The 27230-nt window shown below is 37.3% G+C and overlaps 1 protein-coding gene across 1 annotated transcript; it reads left to right on the plus strand.

Moving 5' to 3' along the window:
• Positions 1-1119: 1119 nt before the first annotated feature.
• On the plus strand, positions 1120-25530 carry LOC149067574 (uncharacterized). Its single transcript, XM_089252481.1, has 4 exons — positions 1120-1157; positions 15525-15784; positions 16972-17120; positions 23805-25530. The coding sequence occupies exons 2-4, from the start codon at positions 15557-15559 to the stop codon at positions 23812-23814; spliced, it is 387 nt and encodes a 128-aa protein (XP_089108607.1). The 5' UTR covers positions 1120-1157; positions 15525-15556; the 3' UTR covers positions 23815-25530.
• The last annotated feature ends 1700 nt before the right edge of the window (positions 25531-27230 follow it).

The raw sequence follows: 27230 nt of genomic DNA on the forward strand, positions 1-27230 counted from the left end.
GCATATTTTCCGAAATTCTAGGAATTTCCGACTCATTTTTCGAAATTCTGGGAATTTCCGGTTCCTTTTCCGAAATTCCGCGAATTTTCTGCTTATTTTTGTAATTCTAGGAATTTTTTACATATTTTCCGAAATTCTGGGACTTTCCAACTCATTTTCCGATATTCTTGGAATATCGAATATCTCATTTTCCAATATTCCCAGAATTTGGGAAAATGAGCTAGAATTTTTGGGAAATGAGCTTTGTTTCTTTTTATTTTGCTAGAAATTCTGGGAATTTCTAGCAAAATAATAAGAAACAAAATCTGGGAATTTTCTGCATATTTTCTGAAACTTAGTATTCCCAGCTCATTTTTCCTTATTTTGGGAGTCTCCAGCTTATTTTCGAAATTTTTGCTCTTTTTAATAATCGAAAAGTATGGGACAATTTTGTAAATTTTTTAATGAAGTTTTCTTATGATTAAAAAAAAAATCACAAGTATAACCCTTTTGAAGTTCATTGACGATTCTTTTGTGTGAGAAAGACCTTTTCTTTCTCTCCTTTTTGATCCTTTTTATAATTAAATTATAAAAAAATTTTATCAAAATTTTCCTAATTGCAATGAGAGGTTCAAATTCAAATTAAGACCCTTAACACAGTTAAAAATATTTTTCACTCAACGGATAGTTCAATAGAAAAGAACTGCAATATTTTCTAACATGGGCAACCTTCACTGAAATCCAAACTCATTATAATAATCTCCATTGAGAATGCTGATACGAATGCAATACCATGGGAAACGATTCTATCGCATCTCTGTTGGGCAATTTTAACAAGAACGGATATTTGATTTATCACACGTGTCGATCCATTCATAATACAATTCTAACATTTATGCAAACATTATTATTATTATTATTACAACATTCGTCATTAATATACGCATACTTTTTTCTTGAAAATTCAATACACTATTGTTATTTTATATCAATCATGTGTATCCACAAGTAGCAAATGAATACGTGATTATGGTGAAAGAATTATATGATATTTCAACATTTCTCCAGTCAAATAATTGAACAAAAGACAATTTAGGATGTGCGTCGTGATCTTAAGAAAGTTCCAGTTCCCGAAAATCACACAAGTGTAATCAGTGTTGACGGCAATAACGGCACCTGTAAGTATGAAAGCTCTATTACCTTCTTTTATCCAATGCCAGGCATATTGTAAATCACATATACTGAAAAAGTATTTTTTGCAGATATATATATTTTTCTTTTTGGCGTTAAACCTCAATGCACCCAGGGCCATATAACAAGGGCTGAAGCGCTGGAGTCGGTACCAGCTGACGTCACGCGTTACTTCATTCCCCTGCAGAGCCAACACCCCATTAATTACGGTAGTTTGCAGCAGGACCGCAACTAGATACTTTGTCACTCGGGGCAAGGCGGAATTTTGGCACCCCAATAAATAAATCTGAAATAATCTTCTTCAATGCAGTACGTTTTGTTAACTGATGTCGTCTGCGAGAAAAAGTATCAGGGCTGTGAGAGAGACGTCACACAACAGCTCAGACTGTGATCTACGAATGTGGCGCGGATGTTTTAAGTGATATTGAATGTTGTAGGCCACTTAAGTCATCTGTGGATGTGCTGAGGTTCACTTAAGTCATCTGTGAATGTGCTGTGGTCGCTTAAAAATCTGTAAATTTGCTGCGGGCCGTTATAGTGATCTGTAAATGTGTTGTGGATCACTTAAGTGATCTGTAAATTTGCCTCGGGCCACTTAAATGATCTGGAAATGTGCCATGGGCCGCTTCTCTGATGAACTAACCACTGGAACTGTGTTACAGGTCACTTAAGTCATCTGTAAATATGACGTAGGCCAGTCAAGTGACCTGGAAATGTACCTCGGGTCACTTGAAGGGCCGATGTAGACCTGCACCGAGTGTCATTTCAATGATCTGTTAATGTGCGTGCTGCTTAGTTCATTTTCAAAAAATTAGGGTATGAGGTCACGGGAAACATCATTTTATTCCAAAAAATACACTTGAAATCTGCATTAATTGTAGTTGTTGAATGCAATTTTTACAGGGTACTTAATTGATCAAGTGCCCGTGAGCACAAAATCTGGCAGAAAATCCCCAGAATTTCAGAAAATATACAGAAAATTCCCAGAACTTCGGAAAATATGCAGAAAATTCCCAGAAAAATGAGCTGGACATTCCCAGAACTTCAGAAAATATCCAAAAAATATATTTTTGGAAAATCAGTTGGAAATTCCCAGAATTTCTGAAAATTTGCAGAAAATTCCTAGAATTTCGGGAAACGAGCAGGAAATTCCCAGAATTTCGGAAAATGTGCAGAAAATTCCCAGAATTTCGGAAAAGGAGTTGGAAATTCCAAGAATTTCTTTCAAAAGACATATGAAGAGTGATTTATATATGATTTTTTGTTTCATCTTGTATTTATGTAAAAAATTAAAACAATAAACATTTCCCAGAATTTCGGAAAATGAGGTAGAAATTCCCAGAATTCTGGAAAATGAGCTGGACATTCCCAGAATTTCGAAAAATGAGCTGGACATTCCCAGAATTTCGGGGAACGAGCCGGAAATTCCCAGAAAATTGCAAAATAAGCAACAAATTCCAAGAATATCGGAAAATGAGGTAGAAATTCTCAGAATTTCGGAAAATGAGGTAGAAATTTCCAGAATTTCGGAAAATGAGGTAGAAATTTCCAGAATTCTGGAAAATGAGCTGGAAATTCCCAGAATTCTGGAAAATGAGCTGGAAATTCCCAGAATTTCGGAAAATGAGCTAGAAATTCCCAGAATTTCGGAAAATGAGCTAGAAATTCCCAGAATTTTGGAAAATGAGCTAGAAATTCCCAGAATTTCCGAAAATATGCAAAAAGTTCCCAGAATTACGGAAAATGAGGTGGAAATTCCGAGAACATCGGAAAATGAGCTGGAAATTCATAGATTTTTGGAAAATCAGTTGGAAATTCCCAGAATTTCTGAAAATTTGCAGAAAATTCCTAGAATTTCGGGAAACGAGCAGGAAATTCCCAGAATTTCGGAAAATGTGCAGAAAATTCCCAGAATTTCGGAAAAGGAGTTGGAAATTCCAAGAATTTCTTTCAAAAGACATATGAAGAGTGATTTATATATGATTTTTTGTTTCATCTTGTATTTATGTAAAAAATTAAAACAATAAACATTTCCCAGAATTTCGGAAAATGAGCTGGACATTCCCAGAATTTCGAAAAATGAGCTGGACATTCCCAGAATTTCGGGAAACGAGCCGGAAGTTCCCAGAAAATTGCAAAATAAGCCACAAATTCCAAGAACATCGGCAAGTAAGGTAGAAATTCCCAGAATTTCGGAAAATGAGGTAGAAGTTCCCAGAATTCTGGAAAATTAGCTGGAAATTCCCAGAATTTCGGAAAATATGTGGAAAATTCCCAGAATTTCGGAAAATATGTAGAAAATTCCAAGAACATCGGCAAGTAAGGTAGAAATTCCCAGAATTTCGGAAAATGAGGTAGAAGTTCCCAGAATTCTGGAAAATTAGCTGGAAATTCCCAGAATTTCGGAAAATATGTGGAAAATTCCCAGAATTTCGGAAAATATGTAGAAAATTCCCAGAATTTCGGAAAATATGTGGAAAATTTCCAGAATTTCGGAAAATATGTAGAAAATTCCCAGAATTCAGGAAAATCAGCTGGAAATTCCCAGAATTTCGGAAAATACGTAGAAAATTCCCAGAATTTCGGAAAATCAGTTGAAAATTCCTAGAATTTCGGAAAATATGCAGAAAATTCCCAGAATTTCGGAAAATATGCAGATAATTCCCAGAATTTCGGAAAATCAGTTGAAAATTCCTAGAATTTTGGAAAATCAGTTGGAAATTCCCAGAATTTCGGAAAATTTGCAGAAAATTCCTAGAATTTCGGGAAACGTGCCGGAAATTCCCAGAAAATTGCACAATAAGCCACAAATTCCAAGAACATCGGCAAATAAGGTAGAAATTCCCAGAAAATTGCAAAATAAGCCACAAATTCCAAGAACATCGGCAAATAAGGTAGAAATTCCCAGAATTTCGGAAAATGAGGTAGAAATTCCCAGAATTTCGGAAAATGAGGTAGAAATTCCCAGAATTTTCGAAAATGAGCTGGAAATTCCCCGAATTTCGGAAAATGAGGTAGAAATTCCCAGAATTTTAGAAAATGAGGTAGAAATTCCCAGAATTTTGGAAAATGAGCTGGAAATTCCCAGAATTTCGGAAAATGTGTAGAAAATTCCCAAAATTTCGGAAAATATGTGGAAAATTCCCAGAATTTCGGAAAATATGTGGAAAATTCCCAGAATTTCGGAAAATTTGTAGAAAATTCCCAGAATTTCGGAAAATCAGTTGAAAATTCCTAGAATTTTGGAAAATATGCAGAAAATTCCCAGAATTTCGGAAAATATGCAAAAAATTCCCAGAATTTCGGAAAATATGCACAAAGTTCCTAAAATTTCGGAAAATCAGTTGAAAATTCCTAGAATTTTGGAAAATCAGTTGGAAATTCCCAGAATTTCAGAAAATATGCAGAAAATTCCCAGAATTTCGGAAATATGCAGAAAATTCCTAGAATTTCGGAAAATGAGCTAGAAATTTCCAGAATTTCACAAAATATGCCGAAAATTCCCAGAAATTGCAGGCTTAGTGCAGCGTAAAATTTTGGAATTTATAGCAGTATATCTGCAAACAATGAAAGAGGGTCACTATTCCCTGTAAAAGTCAAAAGAAACATTATTTTGGATCTTTTTCTTCGGGTAAAAATTTTTTAGCGCGTATGTTTAACAGTTACTTTTTTTTTCTTAAGATATTCATGTTCCTATGTATTGAAGGAGTTCATTTACTCGAACAATTACTATGGTTGTGGTAGATTAGTTTCTCTCTTGTTTTCTGTACATCTTCAGCTTCTAAACACTTCTTTATGGGCTTTGTATCAGGTGTATATATTGTTTATAATTTTTGTGATTGTGTTCTTAATTGCTGTATTAAGGTATGTGACATCCATATTTGTTATGGGCATCTTTTTCTCAGCCACCTCGTTGGGCATTTTTCCTGTTGTGGCGTTGTATTTGTATTAAAAAATTGTTGGGGCGAATTGATTTTTTGTGATTTATCCAACCCTGTCCTATTATTTGATAGTACAAATTATTTCGTTATTCATTAGATAACAGTTTGCAAATAGGTGATAGAGATTTTTATCTACATTTATCATACATTTTAAAAGAATTGAGATTAAATGGAATTGAAAACTTACCCAGTGAATGACAAATCATTCACCATTAAGTCAGCCGTCAAATATCGTTGAAATTTTTGTGTGATGATAAATATGAAAAGAAAATGAACTTTTCTCGGTTATATTTCCATGTCTTTCATTTTTTTTCCACACTGGCATATCCAAAGATGAAAAATAAAACTTTTCTTTGTAGGCCACTCTCGTTAGGGGTTGAAGCTTCTAACTATAGCTGTAGAAATACAATCCCCATCAAAAAAATAAATAAAACACTAGTAAAGAATAGTCGAGTCACCACGAAAATCTGCAGACAGTAATATCTCATGTTGGTATGCAAACGATTAGTGTTGCGAAAGAGAATTACGCAAATATTCCTGCCACCAGAGAGCAAGAAATTACTTCCCCGTTGCTCTTTAAAACCAGCATCAGAGATTGTTTTTGTGTACTGTACCTCTATTTTCACTTGATAAGCGGTTGGTGATTGCTGAAGATGCCATATATGATGTCTAGTCCATCATTAGAATAATGGAGTGAGAACAAAATCCTGTAAGAAAATATTACACTCACATACATATTTTTCAGTTCTCTACGTGACTAAACACTAATTCAATCCGTATGAAATAAGTTCTTCCAATTATTAGATTAGAAACAATTACTCTAGCCCTTGAGAGTTTAAAGATAATAATTGTGGAATATAAGTTGATAAATAAGTTGAAAAAGCCAAAAAATGTTGATAAATAAGTTGAAAAAGCCAAAAAAAATTAATACAATGTTCAATAATGTTGCTAAGTGACTTTTCTTTCTCTGCAACTTATACGAATTTTATATACAATGTACTTTGGAATCAAAATAATTGTTTTGAAAAATTAACTACAGTGAAACTTCGCAACAACGATACTCGATATAACGATTAATTCCTCTACAACGATGTTTTTTCAAGTCTTGCAAATGTTTATACTCTAGATTTAAACTGCTGTCTCTCAATGTAATAATAATCCATCTACAACGATATTTTTTTTAGTCCAGAGTATCGTTATATCGAGGTTTCACTGTATTTAAAAACAAATAATTATTCTATGCCGCATGAATATACTTTATACGCGTTCGATTCACAGGATACTGAGTCTCCTATCAGTCGTAAGACTTCAGTATCTCCGTGTGAGGGGCCGTAAGCCCCGTGTGCCACGTGAACAACACGCACCCCTCAAGAGAACGCGTGGTTCTTCTCTGCATCCCCCCCCCCGACCAAGTTAATGTCTCTCTGTAGGTATGGTCTCCAAAACATTACAGCGTACTCCAGTCAAGGACGAACTAAGCCTCGTAAAAGCGGAAGAATTACTTTAGGAGAATGTGAAGAGACCTTTTTTTTTTTTTAAATAAAACCGAGCAGTCTGTTCACTTTTTTTTTTGAAAACCGCTGAACAGTGTTCAGAAAACCTAAGCCTCTCGTCAACAAGAACACCCAGATCAGTGATCCTAGTTGCATCCGGAATAATAACACTATTCAACTCGTAAGTGAAACGTGGGTTGTTCGTACCAAAATGAGCGGTCAACGCTAAACATCATGCTCCATTCACTTGCCCATGCTGCAATCCGGTTTAATTTGGTCTGAAGTCTTTCCCTTTCGCTGTGATTCCCGGCTACCACCCCCCCCCCCTCCATAAGCTTCACGTCATCTGCGAATTTGTTCACAATTCCATCGATACCCTGATCAAATTTATACATAAAAAGTGAAAAAAGAATTTGAGCAAGGTGTACACTTCCTTGAAGGACTTTACTTTTAACAACTGCCCAGACAGAAAATTGCCCGTTCACCATAACCCGCTGTGACCTATCTCGCAACTTACGATTCAACAATTTGTCCGCGATCCCAATCTCATGTAAAAACGCTTCAAGGGTTTGCCATGTTGGACCCTTATCGAATGCTATTTGGAGATCAAAATAAACAATGTCGATGTTTTTGCCTTTTTCCCAAAGCCTTAGTCATGTGATTATAGAAGCAAAGAAGGTTGGTTACACATGACTTCCACTTCCTGAACCTACGCTGGTTTTCTGACATCACATTTCGTTTATCCACTTTACCGATTTCCTTTTGATAATAATTTCCATAATTTTCGAGAGGGAGCTCGTCAAACCCACTGGATTATAATTCGGCACTGTTTATCTTTAAATATGCCCATTGCCCGAACTTTTATAAGAGAAGTTTTTTTGAAGAAAAGCAGGTTTTTCCCATGAGCGAAACTTCCCCCTCCCGGGTTGGCCTGGGTGGGCTGAATGGTTCAGACGGCCCTGAGCATATCTCGACCATCGACCTGTGCAGCTGCACAAGGTCTATTATTCGCTGTAAAAGAAGCGAATAAATATGGGTGCCATTCATCAACAAAAATGTTTATGTAAAGTAGTAAAATATACGGAATTATCTTAAGTTATTGGTCCCACGAACTGGACGTATGAATAATTTAGGTGTCCTGGGCCCCCAAATATTTTGGAGACTATTTGAACCACCCCTTCCCCCCCCCCCGGTTTTGTAAACTTGGTGAGACTTAGAAAAAAAAAGTCGAAATCCAAAAAAGGCATTACTTACTACAGAATATACAGGAATGCATGCATAATATCTACACAGAAATACAACACAATTGCATGTAACTACTGTGACTGGCACAAGTGAATTGACACAAAAATTGATGAAAATTCTGAATGGATAAAAATTTGAAATTAATGAAAGAAACTATTCCAGAACCAATAAGAGTCCAGGTTTTGATGAAAATTGAAAATTAATTAGAGAAAGCATTCAAGAATTAATGAAAATTTGGAATTGATAAAAACTGAAAATTAATAAAAGAAAGAATTCTAGAACTAATTATGTTTGGAATTAATTAAAGAAATGATTGAAAACTCATAATTAATGAAAAATATTTCCAGGATTAATGAAAGAAATTTTTCTAAAATTAATGAAAAATATTTTCAATACAAATACAACGCCACAACAGGCAAATTGCCCAACGAGGCGGCTGACTTAAGAACATCATGGATCCCCGAGCCCCTACTTACTACTGCTACACCACACATGCACCCCCCTCCCCCCCGCGGAACCCCCCAACGAATCGGTATATGCGGGAATGTGCGTGTACGTGTAGTGCAACCTGGCGTAAAGTTTGTTTCTGTGTAATGCTTGTTATGTGTAGTGCTGTCATCTGCCCCCAGTTTTACTAACTATGAGTGAAGTGTTATGGTTGAATGATTTACCGTTGTAGGACTGTTGCTCTCTGTGGCGAGACTTTTTAACGGGGAGATCGGCTCGCATTTGCGCCTTGAAGTTGGGAACCACAGAAAACCAACTTCAGCCGACCACCACTGTGGGGTTCGAACCCGGATCCTCGCATCACGAGTCCGGCACTATAACCACTCGACCACCACAGCGGCCGATAGAAATATTTCCAGAATTAATGAAAAATATTCTCAGTACTATTGAAAGAAATATTTTCAGAATTAATGAAAAATATTTCCGGAATTAATGAAAACACGTTTGGAATTATCGAAAGAAATATTCTCGGAGTTAATGAAAAAATTTTCAAAATTACTGAAAAAGATATTTTCAGATTTGGGGAAAAACACTTCCACAGAATTGAATGAATTGAAATAATTACAGAATTGATGGAGATTTATTTTTAATGAGAAAATAATTTCAGAATCTATGAAAACATAATTTCATAATTAATGAAAATTCATGTTTAAAAAGTATCAGAATAAATAAAATTCCTCAATAATGAAGGGTCTTCCTGTTTGACCGGAGCCCTGAACCCCAGTGCACCCACCGGTTAAGACACCACTGTGTGAATCTAGATACGATATTGGCCCTCGACTTCATGGTAATTTTTATTTCCCCCGCAATATGTGAAATATTGAGTCTTCACGTTAATAGGTAAACTAGTATTTTCGGTTAGTAGGGGGCTCCCATCAAGGGAGGGGGCGTAATGGTCGCTCGACGGCCATGTGCAAATTGAACACACAAACTGTAGAAATGTTCTTTTTTTCATTGATATACCTTAGATAGAACACCCATGCTCAACCTGTTGCTCTCGAGTACCATAGAAGCACCAAGAAGAAACACCACCTGAAGCACCAAGAGAGCTCAATGCTCATCCCATATTTCATGCTCACGAGCACTTGATAAATTCTTCAATTAAATATACTGTAAAAATTGCATTCAAGAATTAAGATTATGCAGATTTCTCAAACATACGAATGTAAACGTTGTCGAAAGGCACGCATGCTCGACTCTTGACCCGCGAATCCACATTGGGACTCGAACTCTAATTTTGTGAAAATGAACTAAGTAGCACGTTTACAGATTACTTAAGTGGCCCGCGGTGCAGTTCCACATCACTTATGTGGCTCGTGGTACATTTCCAGATCACTTAAGTAACTCGCGGCAAAATAACAGATAATTTTAGTGGCCGAGTCTTTTAGAGGGCCCTGTAAATCGATTTTCGGTGAACGTGTGAGCAAAAATGAGAGAGTTAGCTTCTCTCTAAGATTAATCCCTATCCTATCTCTCGTAGGGGGGGGGGGGGAGAGGGGGCACACACACATATAAAAATTAAAGAGGGCCGCAAAACTGTTCTCACACCGGGGCGCAAATGACTAAGTCCGGCTCTGCGTATGGAGTAGGTTTGGCGATCTCCTTGGCGTTGATGCGCAAATATTTGGCGGTGGTTATTGCGCAGCTCAGTTGCATTTAACACGGCCTCGTCCCGTCTAATTAAATTTTTAAGAATTTTACAGTTGAAAGCCGCAGTTTTTTTGCATTAACATCAAAATATAGATCCAAAGGTTTGTCAACTTTTTTGAATTAATATTTCACTTGATATTTCAAGGTATGTCAATTCTTTTTTGATAGTTTTTCAATCACCAATTATTTAACGAAATGTAGGATAAGAAATAAAAGAATTGGAATTAATAAAAATATTTGATGTTTTAAGGGCCCCTTGAACTTGAGGGGCCTCTTGTTCGTTCACTCATTATAATCATCAGAATATTTTAATAAATATTCGTAATTTTTGGAATATTTCGTTTTAAATGTAGGTAATTTAAGCTTTAAAAAAAATTGAGAATTATTGAAAGTTTTTATGGTTTAGGGGGCCCTAGTTTGGCATGGGGCCCTACTGGTTCCGCCATTAATGTGGAGATCATCATGACCATCCATTAATGTGGTGTAATCATGAGGTATTTTAATAAATATTCTTAATTTTTGGAATATTTAGTTTTAAATATCGGTAATTTAAGCTTCAAAAAATTCATAATTATTGAAAAGTTTTGATTGTTAGGAGTCCCAATTTGGCTCGGGGCTCCCGTTGGTTCAACCATTAATATGGTTCAATAATCATGATGATATTTTCATAAATATTCGTATCATGAAAATGTTTTATCATTAAAAATTCAATTCTTAAAAAATATTTGATGTTTTTTTGAAAGGACCCCCAGTTTTTTTTACTTGAGGGCCACACGTTGGTCTAATTTTGAGAATGTTTCAATGAAAATGTCAATAATTTAAACATTAAAAAATGAAAGCAAGTCGAGGGCCCCCTTTCGTTAATTTTAAACGTCCGATAAAAATTATTTTAGCAGTAAAACGAATTGAATTGCAATAATTAAATGAAAGGAAGAATAAGAAATAACTAATTCGAATTAATAAAAATATTTGATGTTTTAAGGGGCCCTGAACTCGGGACCCTCCATTGGCTCACTCGTTAAGGCGACATTATAATCATGAGAATATTTTTAATAAATATTCGTAATTATTAGACTATTTTAATTTTGTGTCCTTAATATTTAAGCTTTAAGAAATTCAGAAACACTGATGGTTTATGGGGCCCTAGTTTGACTCTGGGCCCCTGTTGGTTCAGTCTTTTACATAAAACCATAGTCATGAGAATATTTTTATAAATATTTGTATTTATGAGAATATTTAAGCCTTAAAGATTAAAATTTTTTAAATATTTTCGATGGTTTTTCTCAAGAGGGGGCCCTAATTTAATTTGGCCACACGATGTTGTACTGTGAAGACTGTGCTGTTGGTCTTTCTTTGAGAGTGTTTCAATAAAAATGTCTAAAATTTATATTGTGGTATAAATTGGAATCAAATTACCAATATTAAACAGAATATTAGAATAAGAAAATAGAGAATTTGGAATTATTGGAAATCTTCGATGATTTAGGGCCCTCTATTGACTCGGGGCTCCGATTTTGGGGGTCTAACGTTGGTTCACCCGATGTTATGGTATTATAAGTCTAATTATATATGAGAATTTTTCAAAAAAAATATGTATAGTTTTAAATATTGGAAAAATATATAAAACCAATACCCCCAAAAGCCCCCAGAGCCCTGTCAGTCTTTCCTTATGGGAGGAATGGTCTTAACAGCGTGAGTTCTCGGGGGAGAAGAGTCCCCCTTACAGACTTGAGGTGTCAGCCACCCAAATCAAATACTTTTTTCATGTATTAGACATAAATTTGTTTTCATGTGTCTCGTTAACATGAGGCTCCCTATCCACCTGAACTACCCAGTGGGAATATGCATGAACCCCTCCCCCCCCCACACACTGCAACAACGTCCTTAGGCTGGGATCTTCGGCGGGCTCCCTGGCCAAACTTTTCACAGGCTCTCCTGTGTAGTAAATTTACGGGGTGAAAAACACACAAAAAAAAATGATAATAATCATCCCGGGTCCGAGGGCCGGAACCCTGTCAGCTCCACTCTTGTAGGGCCATGGGTTAAGACGGCCCTGCACTCTGGAACTTCCTTCGAAATGTTCTTTGACGGACTCAAATTCCGAGTCTTTTAGAGGGGCCCCATAAATTTATTTTTGGTGAATGTGTTAAGTAAAAATGAGAGAATTAACCTCTAAGCCTAATACCCTACCTTTCTATCGTGGGCGGGGGCCGACGGCATACATATAAAAATTAAAGAGGGCCGCAAAACTGTTTTCGCATCGGGGTGCTAAATGATTAAGTCCGGCTCGGCGTATAGAGTAAGGAAATCTCAAGGAAAGCATTGAAAAATTTCAAATTATTAAACATCTATGTTTGTGGGGCCTCGGTTTCATTCCGGGCCCCTGTTGATTCTCTCATTCATGCGGCACTGTATTTCCCGTGATCCGACTTTTAAATAAAAATTGTGGTATGTTCAACCACCTCATGTGTATGTACGACCACCTCAGCCGCTGTGGTGGTCGAGTGGTTATAGTGACGGACTCGCGATGCGAGGATCCGGGTTCGAACCCGACAGTGGTGGTCGGCTGAAGTTGGTTTTCTGTGGTTCCCAACTTCAAGGCGCGAATGCGAGCCGATCTCCCCGTTAAAAAGTCTCGCCACAGAGAGCAACAGTCCTACAACGATAAATCATTCAATCATAACACTTCACTCATAGTTAGAAAAACTAGTGGCAGATGGCAGCACTACACATAACAAGCATTACAGAGAAACAACAAAAACTTCACGTCAGGTTTCACTACACGTACACGCACATTCCCGCATGTACCGATTCGTTGGGGGCTCTTGCGATAAGATGTCCCTGGCCTTAGATACATGGGGAGAGCTTCCGTGATATCTATGGCCTCCATGAATTCTGGCACTAATTTTCAAGTATAAGTATGTAAATTTTGATAAATTAATAGGTAATGGATTTTAAGTAAAGTGGGGAAAACCTACGATGCTGCAAAGATGGCCCTGCCGGCCATTTAGGCTGCAATTATTCTTTTATATGGTCTCCAATATTCTCCTGTATATTATTATTACGTCTGACTTAATGGCATTATTAGCAGGCCGGTGCAACCGTGCAATGCCTCCGGGGCCCGCGCCGAATGGTGCCCAAAACCCTCTTTCTTTTAGCATAGCCCTTTCGGGGGCCTCAAGAAAAAGGCTGCTCCAGGACCCCATGAGGTATGTATGCTACGGCCCTGATTATTAGGCTTTCTAGAAGTTTACAAAAATGGTCTAGGGGCCCACGGTGGGGGCCTAAGCTGGGGGGGGGGGATTTTTCTTATGTGGTAATCTTCATAGAATGGTAAAATTACATATGCCTCCCCCAATAAAAATTATCTTGACTTCTAGTGGACCCGCACATTTCTGAACGCAGCCGTTGTTTATGTTTCCAACTCAGGGATCCCTGGTTCCCTCGGTGGTGACAAAGGGGTCCTTTGGGTCGGTGATAAAAACACTGTCCCAGACTAAAGCCTCCGACATTTTACCGGGTGATCCAAGAGTCGATCAACATTCGAAAAACTTGTATTTCACTTAATAATGATCGTACGGAAATGAAATGTATTGTCATTGCTGTCTTGCGCCACCTGTTGGACATTATCGGAACTATTTATGCAAATTTTTTTTCCAGTTCTTAAATACCCCATTCCAAGACTTCACTCGTGTTCCTGCGTACGTCACTCAGTGAAATATTCATATTTCACAGGTTAACTGACTTTTGGATCACCTGGTAGATACATTCAAATTCGTCTATTTCTACACTTTATCTACTTGAATATACCCCATTCTACTAACTTTTTTTGCCACTCATTCCTCAAATTTGCCACCCTCGAACTTGCCACCCTGGGCTATAGCCCTCCGTAAATACACCACTGCTGATCCCCCATTTCCTATGAATGTATATTCTACTTTTCATACCCCGTTCTACCTTTCTCTAATTTTGCCCCCCCCCCTTTCTGAATTTCTGCATTTGTTATAATTTTATGTTTCTTTGTTATAAATTTATGGAGCGAGACCTCATAGAAGCGAGACCGATTCAACGAAATGGAAAGGGACGGGTCAAGGGCTTGAATATTTTATAATTATATTTTAATATGAAGGACCCCTTTATACCTTATTTAAAAAATATTTTTTTTGTGGGGGGGAGTAGTTTTAAGGGCCCCCCAAATCCTGGTGCGGGGACTGTTATTCTGCATTTGACAGGCCCCTTTTCCTGATGAATTGACATTGTAGAAAAATAATATTATGAGCTAACGGGCCCAGGATTAGCGCCTCATCAGCTTTCCTTCCCCCCCCCCAAGTATAATCATTTCAGAGTTGATGATTCAGAATTAATGACAGTTTTAAAAAGTTTAAGATCCCTGTTTCTCCCCAGGACAATGCGCCATGGCATCATTGGCCCATCCATTAAACTTTTTAATTATCCGTTATCCATTAATACTTTTTCAGGAGTACGTACACCTACCACGTATTTGTACGTTTGAACTCCAAGTTAAGAGTACTGATTAACTCGAAAATATACAGACGTGGCGTTCCCAATAGTGGGGCTGACAGGGCTCCAGCTCGGAGCAAGGGACTATTCTTATCTTTTTTTTTTCAGACTGTAAATTCGCTGTAGAAGGGGCCCGCGAAAGATCCCAGCTTAAGTACCTGATGCAGGATGAGGAGACCATGCATACAAGGTGATCGAAATTAAACTTCATCATCTCAGACGGTTCTGGAAGGCATTATAATGGCACGCGATGCATTTATAGATCACTTAAATGATCTGAGGTGGAAGTCAACATCACTTAAACCACCCGCAACACATTCCAGATGGTTTAAGTGACCCGCGGCACGTTTACATATCATTTGAGTAACGAGCCGCACAGTTCTAGAGCACATAATTTGCCCACCAGGGGCAATGCCAGAAATTTTGTTCGGGGAGCCCACTTTCATTTCGGGGAGGGACCAAAGTGATAGAACAATAGATTTGGCCATTTTCTCTCATTTCGGGGGGGGGACCAGACCCCTAAGTCTCCCCCCCCCGCTACGCCCTTGTTGCCCGCACTGCATTTATAGATAACTCAAGGGATCTACGGCACATTAAAGGTCACCCAAGCGGACCGCAGCACATTTAAGATCATTCAAGTCACCCGCGGCACATTTGCATATCATTCGATCTGTCCGCGGCACAGTTCCAAATCACTCCAGCGGACCGCGACATATTTACAGATTATATAAGTGACATGCAGCACTGTTTCAGATCACTTAATCAAGCGGCCCGCGACACGCTTTCAAACCAATGAAGTGTTCCGCACTCTTCTAAAGGTTGAGCATGAGCATCCTTTGCTCTACCGCCTCTGCTATTTGCGATTCGACCGCTCATTCTATGATTAAAATTACGTGTTTAGGTGTCGTATATCGCTTCTTAAAGTTTGTCTCATGAATTTAGAATCACCCTGTATAAATTGATATCGGGCTTAACTTTTGTATATGTATTTTCACAGAAGAGGAAAAGGAAATTTTTCCTTAGAAGCAAATGGATAAAAGGAAAAGGGCCGCCCCGAAAGAACAGGATGCTGAAGAGGATGCCCCGAGGGAACAATTGATCCCAAGAAACAAAATTTCTCGCCAGAGAAAAAAAGAAAAGAAAGCTCGGGAAAAGGAGGAGCAACGCCCCCCCTCAGAACAAGTTCAACTATGGAAGAGGGAGACCATCTTGGAGAGAAGAGCACGCTGGAAACGGGAAATCCTTTCGGATCTTGAGGTAAATAATGTCATGTGCATACCATAATTGCAGTACTACAATTTGACGGACCACTTGTGCTCGCAGAGGCGCATTTATGGTTTTTCCGCCTGTGGGAGATATACAAATTTTGTCGCCCTTCTCCCATTCTAATCTGATGTCACGGGTTCAAACCCGGGAAAGAGCATCGAAAATATGTTCTTTCACCTATCGAGCATGGGGGGTCACAACCGATAGATGGCGCCTTCACTTCCCACCCAACTCCACTGGTTGGAAATTGCCGTATGGCGATATGACCGAAAATGGTGTGCGGTAAAGTAGTATAATTTTCTTGACTACTCTTTCCTCGAATTTGCCACCCTGTCCTATAACCCGCTTGGCCTCTCTCTCCTCCAAACTAATGAAGTGGCACGCTCTTTCAAAAAGATTGGACACCCTTGCTCTATGACAGAGGTCTTCAACTTTTTTCCATTCGCGAGCACTGCCTGTACCTATCCTCAAAAGAAGAGCACCTTTATACGTTAAGTTTGACGGACGAATGCATAAAAATAAGGGTGATTTCATTTCAATCCTTGAATGCAATTTGTACAAGGTACTTTATTAGAATATTGATATAGTGTTCGTGAGAACGAAATCGGACACGAGCATCCAGCACTCTGGGTACTTATGGAAGCACCGAGGGGTGCTCGTGAGCAACGGTTTAAAGATGTCTTCTCTATGACATACATGATCAACCCTTGGTCTGCAGGCTAAATGTGGCCCTCAGAGTCATCTGATATGGCCCGTGACCACAAACATAGTTTTGCTGAAATGAACTTAATCATTATTTATATAAGTATTGTTATGTTAAAAACAGTGGTCACACATCCCACATTACTGTTTTTTGCTGTAAATGCCAGTTCCAGATCACTGAAGTAACATGTGGCGCAGTTCCAGATCGTTAAAGCCACCTGTGGCTTATTTACTTAAGTGATTCCCGGCACAGTCCCAGATCACTTTAGCGGTTTGCTGCACATTCACAGATTACTTTATCCACTCGAGGCACAGTTCCATATGACTGGATTGGCCCGCGGCATGTTTCTCAAACTAATGAAGTGGCCCGCACTATCAAAAAGGTTGAGCACCCTTGGTATAAGTAAATAAGTTTCAATTATTTCTGATTCCATTTTTTGTTTTGAACATTTCTAAGTCAATACTAAAATCAACAGGAGATAAGGATACAAAGCCTGGCTGCTGCCAGGAAGCAGCAGAGGCAAACCAGCAGCGGCCTGGAAGCTGCAGGGCCATCACAACAACAAGGTGAAGGCTCTGAAAGTCCACAGTGTGAATGCAAAAACCCCAATTGCAGGCGCAAAAAGTAAGATTTTGAAGTTATTTTACTTTCGTCCAATTTTTTTTTTATTTGTTCGCAATATCTTATTGAACAATCGACTACGATTTAACCCTTTATAGACGGTACTTTAAACTACCAGGTTAGATAATTTGTTTTCTAACTAATTGTTTCAAAAACATTGTTGTTTTTTGTCTTCAATTAGAACTAAAATGGTCTACCAAATAATTAACATGATAACTATTTATTACTTTTTTTTATCATTACATTTATTTTAGTGTATTATAATTTTCTTCTTATTCTACTTTTCATAATGTCGGATATAAAAGGTTAAACAAAATCAACTCAGTGATAGACTCAAGCTTCAGCTGACGATTTTATAATATTAGGAACACATTCAATAACGCATTATCCTAAACCCTGCATGCTCAACCCATGACCTGCGGTCCAAATGTGGCCCTCGTAGTCGTCTGGTGTGGCCCGCGAAATCAAACCTAATTTTGTAAAAGTGAACGAAGCGTCGTATATCCATCCAGTTCACTTATGTGACTCACGGTGCAGTACTACATCACTTGAGTGGCCTGTGGTACACTCTCAGATTGTTTAAGTGAATCGCGGAATAATTACAAATCACTCGAGTTGCCCTCGGCACATTTCCAGAACACCCAAGTGACCCGTAGCATATTTGCAGATCGCCGTGGCACAGTTCAGCAGCATTTAAGCGACCCATGGTGCATTTACTGATCATTTGAGTGACCCGCTGCCTGTATCCAGGTCACTAAAGTGGCCCGCTGTGTGTTTTTAGATCACTTGAGTGACCTGCGGTATATCTAGAGAGCACTGGAGTGTCCGGCGGCACAGTTCTAGATAACTTAATGAGACTTGCAGCATAGTTACAGATCACTACGGCTCAGTTCCAGAACTCTCTCAATCCGTGATGCATTTATAGATCATTTAAGTGACCCCACGGTACAACTTCAGATTACTCAAGTGGCTTTGCGGCATATTTACAGATGGCTTGAGTGCTTTGCGGCATAGTTCCAGAGCACTTAAGTGACCCGCGATAAGTTTTCAAACCAATGAAGTGGCCCTAAGGGCCTCCTCACACGGGAATACTCAACTTGAGCTGGAGTAGCCTCTACTTCAGAGTTGAGTTGACTTGAGCGAGTCGAGTTGCCCGTTATCCCGCACACGGCACTACTGCAGAAAATCACAAAGCCCGAGAAAATGAGTAAAAAAGACGCAGGGTTTCAGTTCACCTTTCCTTATCTCTCTGTACATTATGAGCCGGGGTAGGAAACAAAATCAAATTTTTAGCGATTCCAGCGGCGATGAAGTTGATGGTATTTTATTATATAATTATATAAAAATAATCACATCCTACACTATTATTTCCGTAAAAAGAGGATAAACAGAGAGAAAATGATGGGTACATCCATTCATTGAAAATACCATCAATCGTACACTGTTCGTTACGGCCAAGGGGAATGGAATTCCTTGCAGTTTACGGAATTAGAAAAGAGACTTACCTGGAATTAATAAATCGGCTGTGAGCCCTTAATAATCCTTAAGGTAAAAGAAATTCATGTGATAAATATCCCATATTTGGAGGGAGTTGTACTTCTACAACATGAAGAAGCTGTATTTCCTTTTAAGAGCTCACAATGCTGCTTCCATACAGAGAGAAAAAAATATAACTGTGTTTATCTTGAAAGGGGAATGGAGTTTTCGTATGTCCTTCCACACGTGTACGTGCCATATTTATGTTATTTATATACACGCATTCCAGTCGAGGTGAGATTATGAGGATCTGCATCGGGGGAGCATTTATTCTAAAAATACGGTATCTTAAATCCAACGTGTGGTCACTCCATTGAACAACCTAGCCCGCGAAAATAGGAAAGAGTCTGGGCTACAAATGTTTATTTCGACTAGCATGCCAGTCACCAACCCAAGCAACACACCGATATAGAAAAACGTAGAGATTTCGTTACCGTTCGACGTTGCCATCAATATCGTTCAACGTAGAAATGGCATACATTTGTCGACGTAGTTCGACATACATAAATTTGGATTATTTCAAAATCGTACATATCGCATATTCTCCTTCGTAGCGAAATGCTGTAAAAACATTTCAGAGAAAAAAAGATACTTTAGCGTTTATTGAGTGAATACATTTTTGCTATATCGGACACGCAAAAATTTCCTACCTCTTTCCGACGTTCGACCTCGGACCGGTATCGGCACGACATCTTAACGATATCGTTGTGCTACTAGGGAAGTGACTCCGTCGCGTTTTATATTTCCTCGCCAATACGCTAATATCCTCGTGTGAGGAGCTACATAGAAATATTCGTGTTGATCTTCTGGATACGGTGTCTCCTATCAGTTGCCAGAATTAAGTATCCTCGTGTGAGAAGGCTCTTACTTTTGTTGCGTTCGACTAGCATGCAACGTCGCCAGTGACTCCGCCGCGTCACCAATACGCCAATATCCTCGTGTGAATCACTAAAAGACAAGGCGGGGCTGAAGAAGAAAGGGGTTCAAAATGCTTCAGTAGACAATATATGTTACTGTAAATGTAATAAATGTAATAAAACATTTATTATGCATAATCGCCAATCGTCTCTATAAGTTTGATAAATTTATCACTTTACCGGCGATTATGTATAATACTCAAGCATCGTTGGTAAATTTGATAAAAAAAAAAAAAATTATTAAAAAAAATTCATTTTAAAGGGTGATTATACATAATACCCAAGCATACCTGGTTAATTCGATAAATACTTGAAATTATTGCTTTTACCAATGATCAGTGATTGTGCATAATCGACTTAAGGGGTCGTGACACTCCCTTAAATCGGGGAAGGTCAATCATACTATATTTATTTGGGAATTTTTTTCATTTTTATCAAATTCATCAATTACACTTGGGTATTATGCATAATCACCACTAAAAGCGATAAATTTAAACTATTTATAAAATTAACCTGGTACGCTGAGGTATTATGTGTAATCACCCACAAAAATGAATTTCTTCAGTGTTTATCAAATTTACCAACGATGCTTGGGTATTATGCATAATACAAATACAAATACAAAACCGGTGAAGTGATAAATTTATCAAACTTACAGAGACGATTGGCGATTACGCATAATAAACGTTTTATTACATTTACTGTAACATATACTGAAGACCAGACAAGACCCGGACTCTGTCCCTTGAGGGATTATGACATATAGTCTACTGAAGCATTTTGAACTCCTTTTTTCTTTAGCCCCTCCTTGTCTTTTAGTGACGTAAAAGTGATTTTGGCCAGTGAACGTAACCCCATGTCAAAATCATAGGTATAGGATGGAATAACGCGCTCCGGAAAAGTGGAAGAATCACTTTAGGAGAACGCAGAGACACCTTCTTAAGAATGAATACAGGCGACACGACCCTGCCTTTCTTATTACACGAACTGTGGCGTGAGGCACTGAAGTATCAACCCACACGGGTAAATGGCTTATATCCCGGGAGGGACAGAGCCTGGGTCGCGTCATGTCTGTCAGGCACTGAAGTAGAGGCACTAAACTTGGTTCCTTCTAACTTCGGTCCGAATGTCAACAAAAGCACGTGTGCAATACTCAGAATGATTGGTTGAAGAACATTTCGCCTCTCTTACAGTACAATACCGCCAAAAATATAGTCCTTTGTCGTTTGCCCCTCGTATCATAAAAAAAATGCCTTATAATTTTTTTTTTTTATTTATTTCGTATTATTTTAGTTATCTAAAAGAGGGGAAAAATGTTTTTTTAAAGATCAATCAAAGCATTTCTACTGGTATGTCTTCAGGGTGGGTGGTGACGGGATACGCCTTTCCCACTCAAACATTACTGTCATTTTTAACGGAAGTATCTTTTATTGTTATTATCGTTATACAATGTTCGCAAACAGATTTGATATACTTGTATAAGCAAGCTTCAAGATTTCTTGCAAAAGGAGTTTTCTTCTTTACGGTTTGGTAGCATAAATGAAATGTGCATGTCTATCTTGTTTGGCAGAGTCATTAGAAAATTTATTTCTTCGCAGCTGCTCGTGACTCCTATTATAAACAACAGGGATTTGTTGTTGTTAACAAGATTTTCTTTTTTCTCACCCACGCACTTTGACATACCAAAGCCTCCTAGATACTACTTCTAGAAGGCCTTGGACATACACTGGACGTGGGGAGGGAGAAAGGGAGGGGGTGGTCACTTATCGTGGTGAATATACACATTTCCAAAGAAATCGCAGTTCTGTTTTAGCAGCTTGTTGCTTGTTGGGAGGCAATAATATTGGTTTCGTCGAAGGCGGCAAGCTGAAATAGTCTGAGGATTATCAGGAAGATGGTAAAGTTTTGGGAACCTCGTTCGAAAGAGTACTGCTCATTTTTGATTCAGTTAGCCTCATTGCGACAGACACTATAGATCCAATATGGAGTGGCCCGTGAGAAAGTCTGGTCTGGAGGCCCAGGGGCTCCTGCTGCTGGATGTCGGGGTCATGGCTCGCAACGTACGTGCGGATAAAAATCGAAATTTTCTCGGCAGAAACAGGATATCAACAACAGGTTGAAGTAAAGAAACGAAATACTGGATGACTCTCATCAAATTGGAACTGCTACAGATCGTGGATAATTACGAAATATTTAAATGGACAGACGCGCTAGAAAAATAAAGTGGAAACACAAAGTCAAAGCCGGGTTTTCCTAGGAGTAGAATTTCTGCACGCGCTGTAGAAACCTGTTCCTAGGAGAACCTGGCTTAAGTTGATCACAATTTGTTTTATGGTATAATTGGTAACATATCCGGCCCAGGAAAATCACATGGCATAAATTATTTCATAAACGAAATTGTAGAATTTTGAAGAAAAAAAATAATAAGAAAAATGAGGATATCTCAGTATCTGAGGAATCCTCGTAAAATAAGGTTTCACAGTCTCACAAGCTTTTATAACGACCATGGCCCCCACATCCTGCCACAAGACCAGACCGGGATCTTTGGCGGGCCCTCAGACCAACCTTTCAAGAGCCCTTCTTATAGTAAAGTTAGTTGTAGCGCGAAAAAACAAATAATGACAAGAATTGTCCCAGGCCCCCGGGCTTTACCCCTGTCATCCCAACTCCTGAGGAGATTGCCATGATAACGATATCGAATTTTTTTAAAGAGATATATACCTCTTTCTTTTTTAATTAGGGTTATCAACTGTTTTTATTTCAACAAATTTGGAAAACACTGAATTTTTTTTTTACCTCAGGAAAATTTTTTTATAACGACTTTATAATTTCACGTTTAAGGAAAAAACGCACGTGTTCCGTAACACGTAATGAAGGGATCGGGTAAAATTGCAACCAATACCAATAGAGATAAAGGATGCGGAGTGATATCAAAAATTGGTACAGCGGTTTATTTACATCGTTACGGTTTATTACAACGCTATTTTTTGGACGCAAGTTATCTGGAACGGACTTTTTTTAGTATAGCTTTCCCTTAACTTCATCAAATGGCCCCTCAGGTGAGACGGTAGAGAGAGTGAAACGGCTTTTTCTCAGTCTATACATCAAGGAAATATACCTTTTCTGAATATTATCTCTCTACCGTCCCATCTGAGGGGCCCACATCCAAAAAAAGTTCTATTTCCTACTGGGCTAAGAAAAAAGACGTCTCACTCAGAAGTTTACTCATAATTAAAAAAATACCAAATACTGTATATGTGAGATTGCGTAAAATATTTACAAAATTTTCTACTAATTTCTTCTAAGTAAGGAAGTTCATTCCTCCTTTAAACAAAAAAAAATCCGTGTTACTCGGCACCTAAATCTTTGAGGTGGCCACACACGAGCGATCCAACAATCCGAATAGCCCCGCGACGATCCAAAAGTCACCATGTATGGGGAAAATTGAATGGATTGGTGGAATCGGGAAGATCTCGGTTTAATTTTCGTCTAATTTAAAATACGCGAAGCAGAGTCATCGAGCTGAGGCTCGGCCACACACGGGCGATCCAACAGGACAAATCGGTATGAAATCAGACGTAGGGTCGGCATGTGTGGCCTCTTCAAGCTGACATGATTTTGTTCTCGATGTTATTGAAAAGTATAGACAACAGCGATATCTGTGACCAGTGCCTGCTTCTCGCATGGGCAAACGGGTGATGTGCCAAGGACTCACAAATTTTCGGGGAGCCCAAAATTTGTTGTATATTTTGCATTTTAATCTTCTTTCCCCCTTTTTGTAGAATATTGTTTTTTTCTCATCTTGTTGATTTTTTGAATTTATGAAGGTGAAAAATAAGCAAAAGCCATCGCACACTTCAGAATTTATTTCTATTATAACTATACACTAATGTTAAACAATTAATACTGTGTAACTAGAAAAATAAATAAAACACCGCAGAGTGTGACCCAAAAATAAAAAAACACTCTAAATAAAACTCACGAGAACGAAGGAAAACACAAAGAAAGACACAAAATGGCGCACCGACGTAACAGATAATCCTTCGGTAATCCCTCGGCAACGGTTCCGGATAAAACTACTGCTATTGGTCGGCAAGCGGAGCGCGATAAAAGCGCGTCCGGTCCCTACCGCAGCCAAGACGAGAATAACCTACGATAAAAATTATTTCTCTTTTTCTTTTGTCGTATATAAATGTTTCATTTTTTTAATTTTTTATTCATTCACTATTTTTAGATCCGGATAATTTTGAAGGACAAGTCATACATATCCCTGAAAGAAATTTCTGAAGAATTGATACGATATAGAGGGACTGTGAACAAAATTTTTAATGCCATAACTTTTGTTGCAATCTACATATTAGGTAATATTCGATAGAATATGCCGATTTATTTAACATCCAATTCAGTCTCAAAATTGCTTTGAAATTATTTAAAAATTGTCTAGTATTTTTCTTTTCTCTTTTTATGGATTTCATTTACAGTCGAACTTCGTTAACACATACTCAATACAAACTTATTTTTCACGTTGGATTAATATTAAGAAGATCTTGTGGTGGTTCAATATGAACATGTAAATATTAGCATCTGTTTAAAATGCAATAGCAATCGTATTTTATTTAATAGAGAGAAACTTGATTCTTCTCTTCAAAATTTCTCCCTAGAAACAAATCCAATACGGACTTTCCTATGAACTCTGCATACGTGCCATTCACTTATTGGGTCTCATACTTTTTAGCATGGTCAAAAAGCATCAAAAACTTGTAGAAATATCATTCAAAATATTATTTAACCGTATTGCTTTATTTCAAATTCGGGATACATATTGTTATATGCTATGCCAAGAAGACAATATTTTATATACCTCTAATACTTATTAGTTATTACTTTGCAAATTTTGGAACATTAAGGGAAAAAAATTCACCTTTTGCTCTTGATAAAATAGCATGACATCAATGTAATTGAATAAAAGTTGAATCAAAATAAAGGAAATTATTCCGTCCATCAAATAAAGCAAAAGACTGAAATTTCATCAACTCAGTCTTATTTAAAATAAAATTTAAAAAGTTGAAGTAAATTAAATATCGATGAATGGATCTCAAATATTTTGTCTCATTTCATGAACTCTCTGTCTTTTTTGAGGCTTTTAAGCACGTTAAAAAAGCTATGAGAACTCTTACTTTTCTTTCACTCCTATATGAATTTTCTACGAATTTAAAAGTTTATATGCATATGTTTCTAGAAGTACATAAGTAATGGAATACACATTTTGTTTTATCACGTTTTTCCTTTTTATTATGAGGGAATTTATTAACTCTATCAAAATCTCTTCAGTCTGAATTTTGGGGACTACAATAAATTTGTCTACAAAATTCTTATTTGAATTTTTCAATGAAATCTATCTTTTAACCTATGAAACACAAACACCGAGTCCCATTACAAACTACAGTATTATGAACAAAAATTACGTATCTAAGTTTTTTAAAATCAGAAAAAAAATTAATTTACTTTCATGTTGGGTTGAAAAATATAATATCTTGTCGAAGTCAGGACAGTGTATGCAAATGAGCTGGCACTACAAGCATTATAGCAATTGTCAAAAGACTTTTGACTTTAGAGCGCTACTGCACATATACTGTTCCGGTCTCTTTAAAATCAAATTCATACTTTTTCGGTCAATATTAAATTCGCTTCGGTTAACACCGAAATAGATCCCGTCTTAACGGGATTCTGCCTATGTATTAAAACTACTTGTATTTCGTAATACTGTACCATATCAACCAGGATTACAGTTTTTAACTGTATTTGTTTTGTTTGCTATACGTGATGGGTTGTTTTTTTTATTCAGGGATAATGTAACATAATGCTGTGTAAGCTGTGAGTTTCTTTACATACATATTTTTGTATTGTACATTTTATACATATATATATATATAAGAGTAAATATATGTTGTATTGAGATTATGCGAAGAATTTTTATTTTTTGGATACTATGCTTTGTTTTAAAATTTATCGTGAGACCAGTTATTCCGTCTGCAGCTGCAACAGACTTCATAAGAAAATAAATACAAATACAACGCCACAACAGACAAAATACCCATCGAGGTGGCTGAGAAACGATGCCCATAGCAGATATGAATGTCATATATTTCTAAACTACAGCAACCCAATTAAAAATGTAATTATAAAAACTAAATACTATATAACACGATTGAATATAATACACTGCCCGTAAAAAATATTTATGGTTGTCTTATCTAAGTATGGATAGCTTCTCAATTTATCCCAAAATGTTTATCGTACTTCATTTTGAACATATCAATTGTGCTAGAATTCCCAACCCCCGGAGGTAAGCTATTCCGTTTATTTACAACCCTATTTGAGAAAAACTCCCTGCGACACACCACAACCCAGAATTTTCCTTTGCCAATCGATACTGGTGTTCTCTGGTCGAGGCAGTTGATTGACGATGTATAAATAACTCATGGTCCATTTTATCCATCCCATTGAACATTTTGAACACTTCGATCATATCTCCCCGACACCTGCGTTCATCCAGTGAAAACATATTCAAAAAATGAAGTCTCCCTTCATAACTCAACGCCCGTGTGCCAACAAGGTTATCAAATATATTAATTAACAATTTAATTGGGGGCACACACAGTTTATCATCCTATCCTAAATTTTTTTAATTTCTTTGTTTAATTATTTGGAAATTATTATTATTAATTAGTTTTGGGTTGCTATAAAGACGTTTTATAGATATCCACATCCATATATTTATGATGTTTTTTTTTACAACGTTTCTTTCATTTTTATTGTTGTTTTTCCTATCTTATTTTATTTATTTATCTATTTTTTCCAGCCACCTCGATGAGCAATATGACTGTTGTTGCCTTGGATTTTTTTATTTGTATTAATAATATGATACTTATAGGATGAGCAATAATTTTCTTCTCCCCGGTACATACTTTGGTTTAATTAGTGAACGTACTTTTTAATTGTACTTTAAATGTACTTCAATAAATACAATTTTAATTGTACTTTTCGTAATGCCGTCTTATATTAATATTGCATCAACTTCACGCATATCGTACTTTAAAATAATTAAATATTTTTTGGATTTCTTGGCGGGCAAAATAACGTTATCAGATGGGCAAGTTTGGCCCTGGGCCGGAGTTTGCACATCTATATGCTTCGTGCGAAGATCGATTGAAATTGACTGAATAAGACAATCTCATATTTATATACAAGAAAAGAGTAAGGCTGGGATTACACTATAAAAGTTTGATAAAATATCGTTTACAAAACTTGAAAAATGTAATCAATAAGCGTATCGATTACATTCGAGAGAATGTAATTAATAATGTTTTTTAACAAGCGTCAGCTCGAAAAATACACTCTACAAAAGTTTCTTTTTCAATTTCTGTAAAAAAAATCTGATTGGCTTTAACGAGTTTTGCAACTAAACGACTCAAACATAAACAACTATATTTTATATAGATATTAATGACATTTTTTTCTCAATCAAAATTAAAAACAGGTACGATCACTCTAATCGAAAAAGAAGCTTTTGCAACTCAAATTTCGTTTTACATATTTCTACAAATAAACGTAGATCAAAAAATCGTAGATTCACCAATACATTTGTCTTTATAAGCTT

The sequence above is a fragment of the Pholcus phalangioides genome, unplaced genomic scaffold (assembly GCF_987345545.1).
Source record: "Pholcus phalangioides strain wild (caught in Gottingen) unplaced genomic scaffold, Ppha-v1.0 ptg000029l_1, whole genome shotgun sequence".
Classification (NCBI taxonomy): Eukaryota; Metazoa; Arthropoda; class Arachnida; order Araneae; family Pholcidae; genus Pholcus; species Pholcus phalangioides.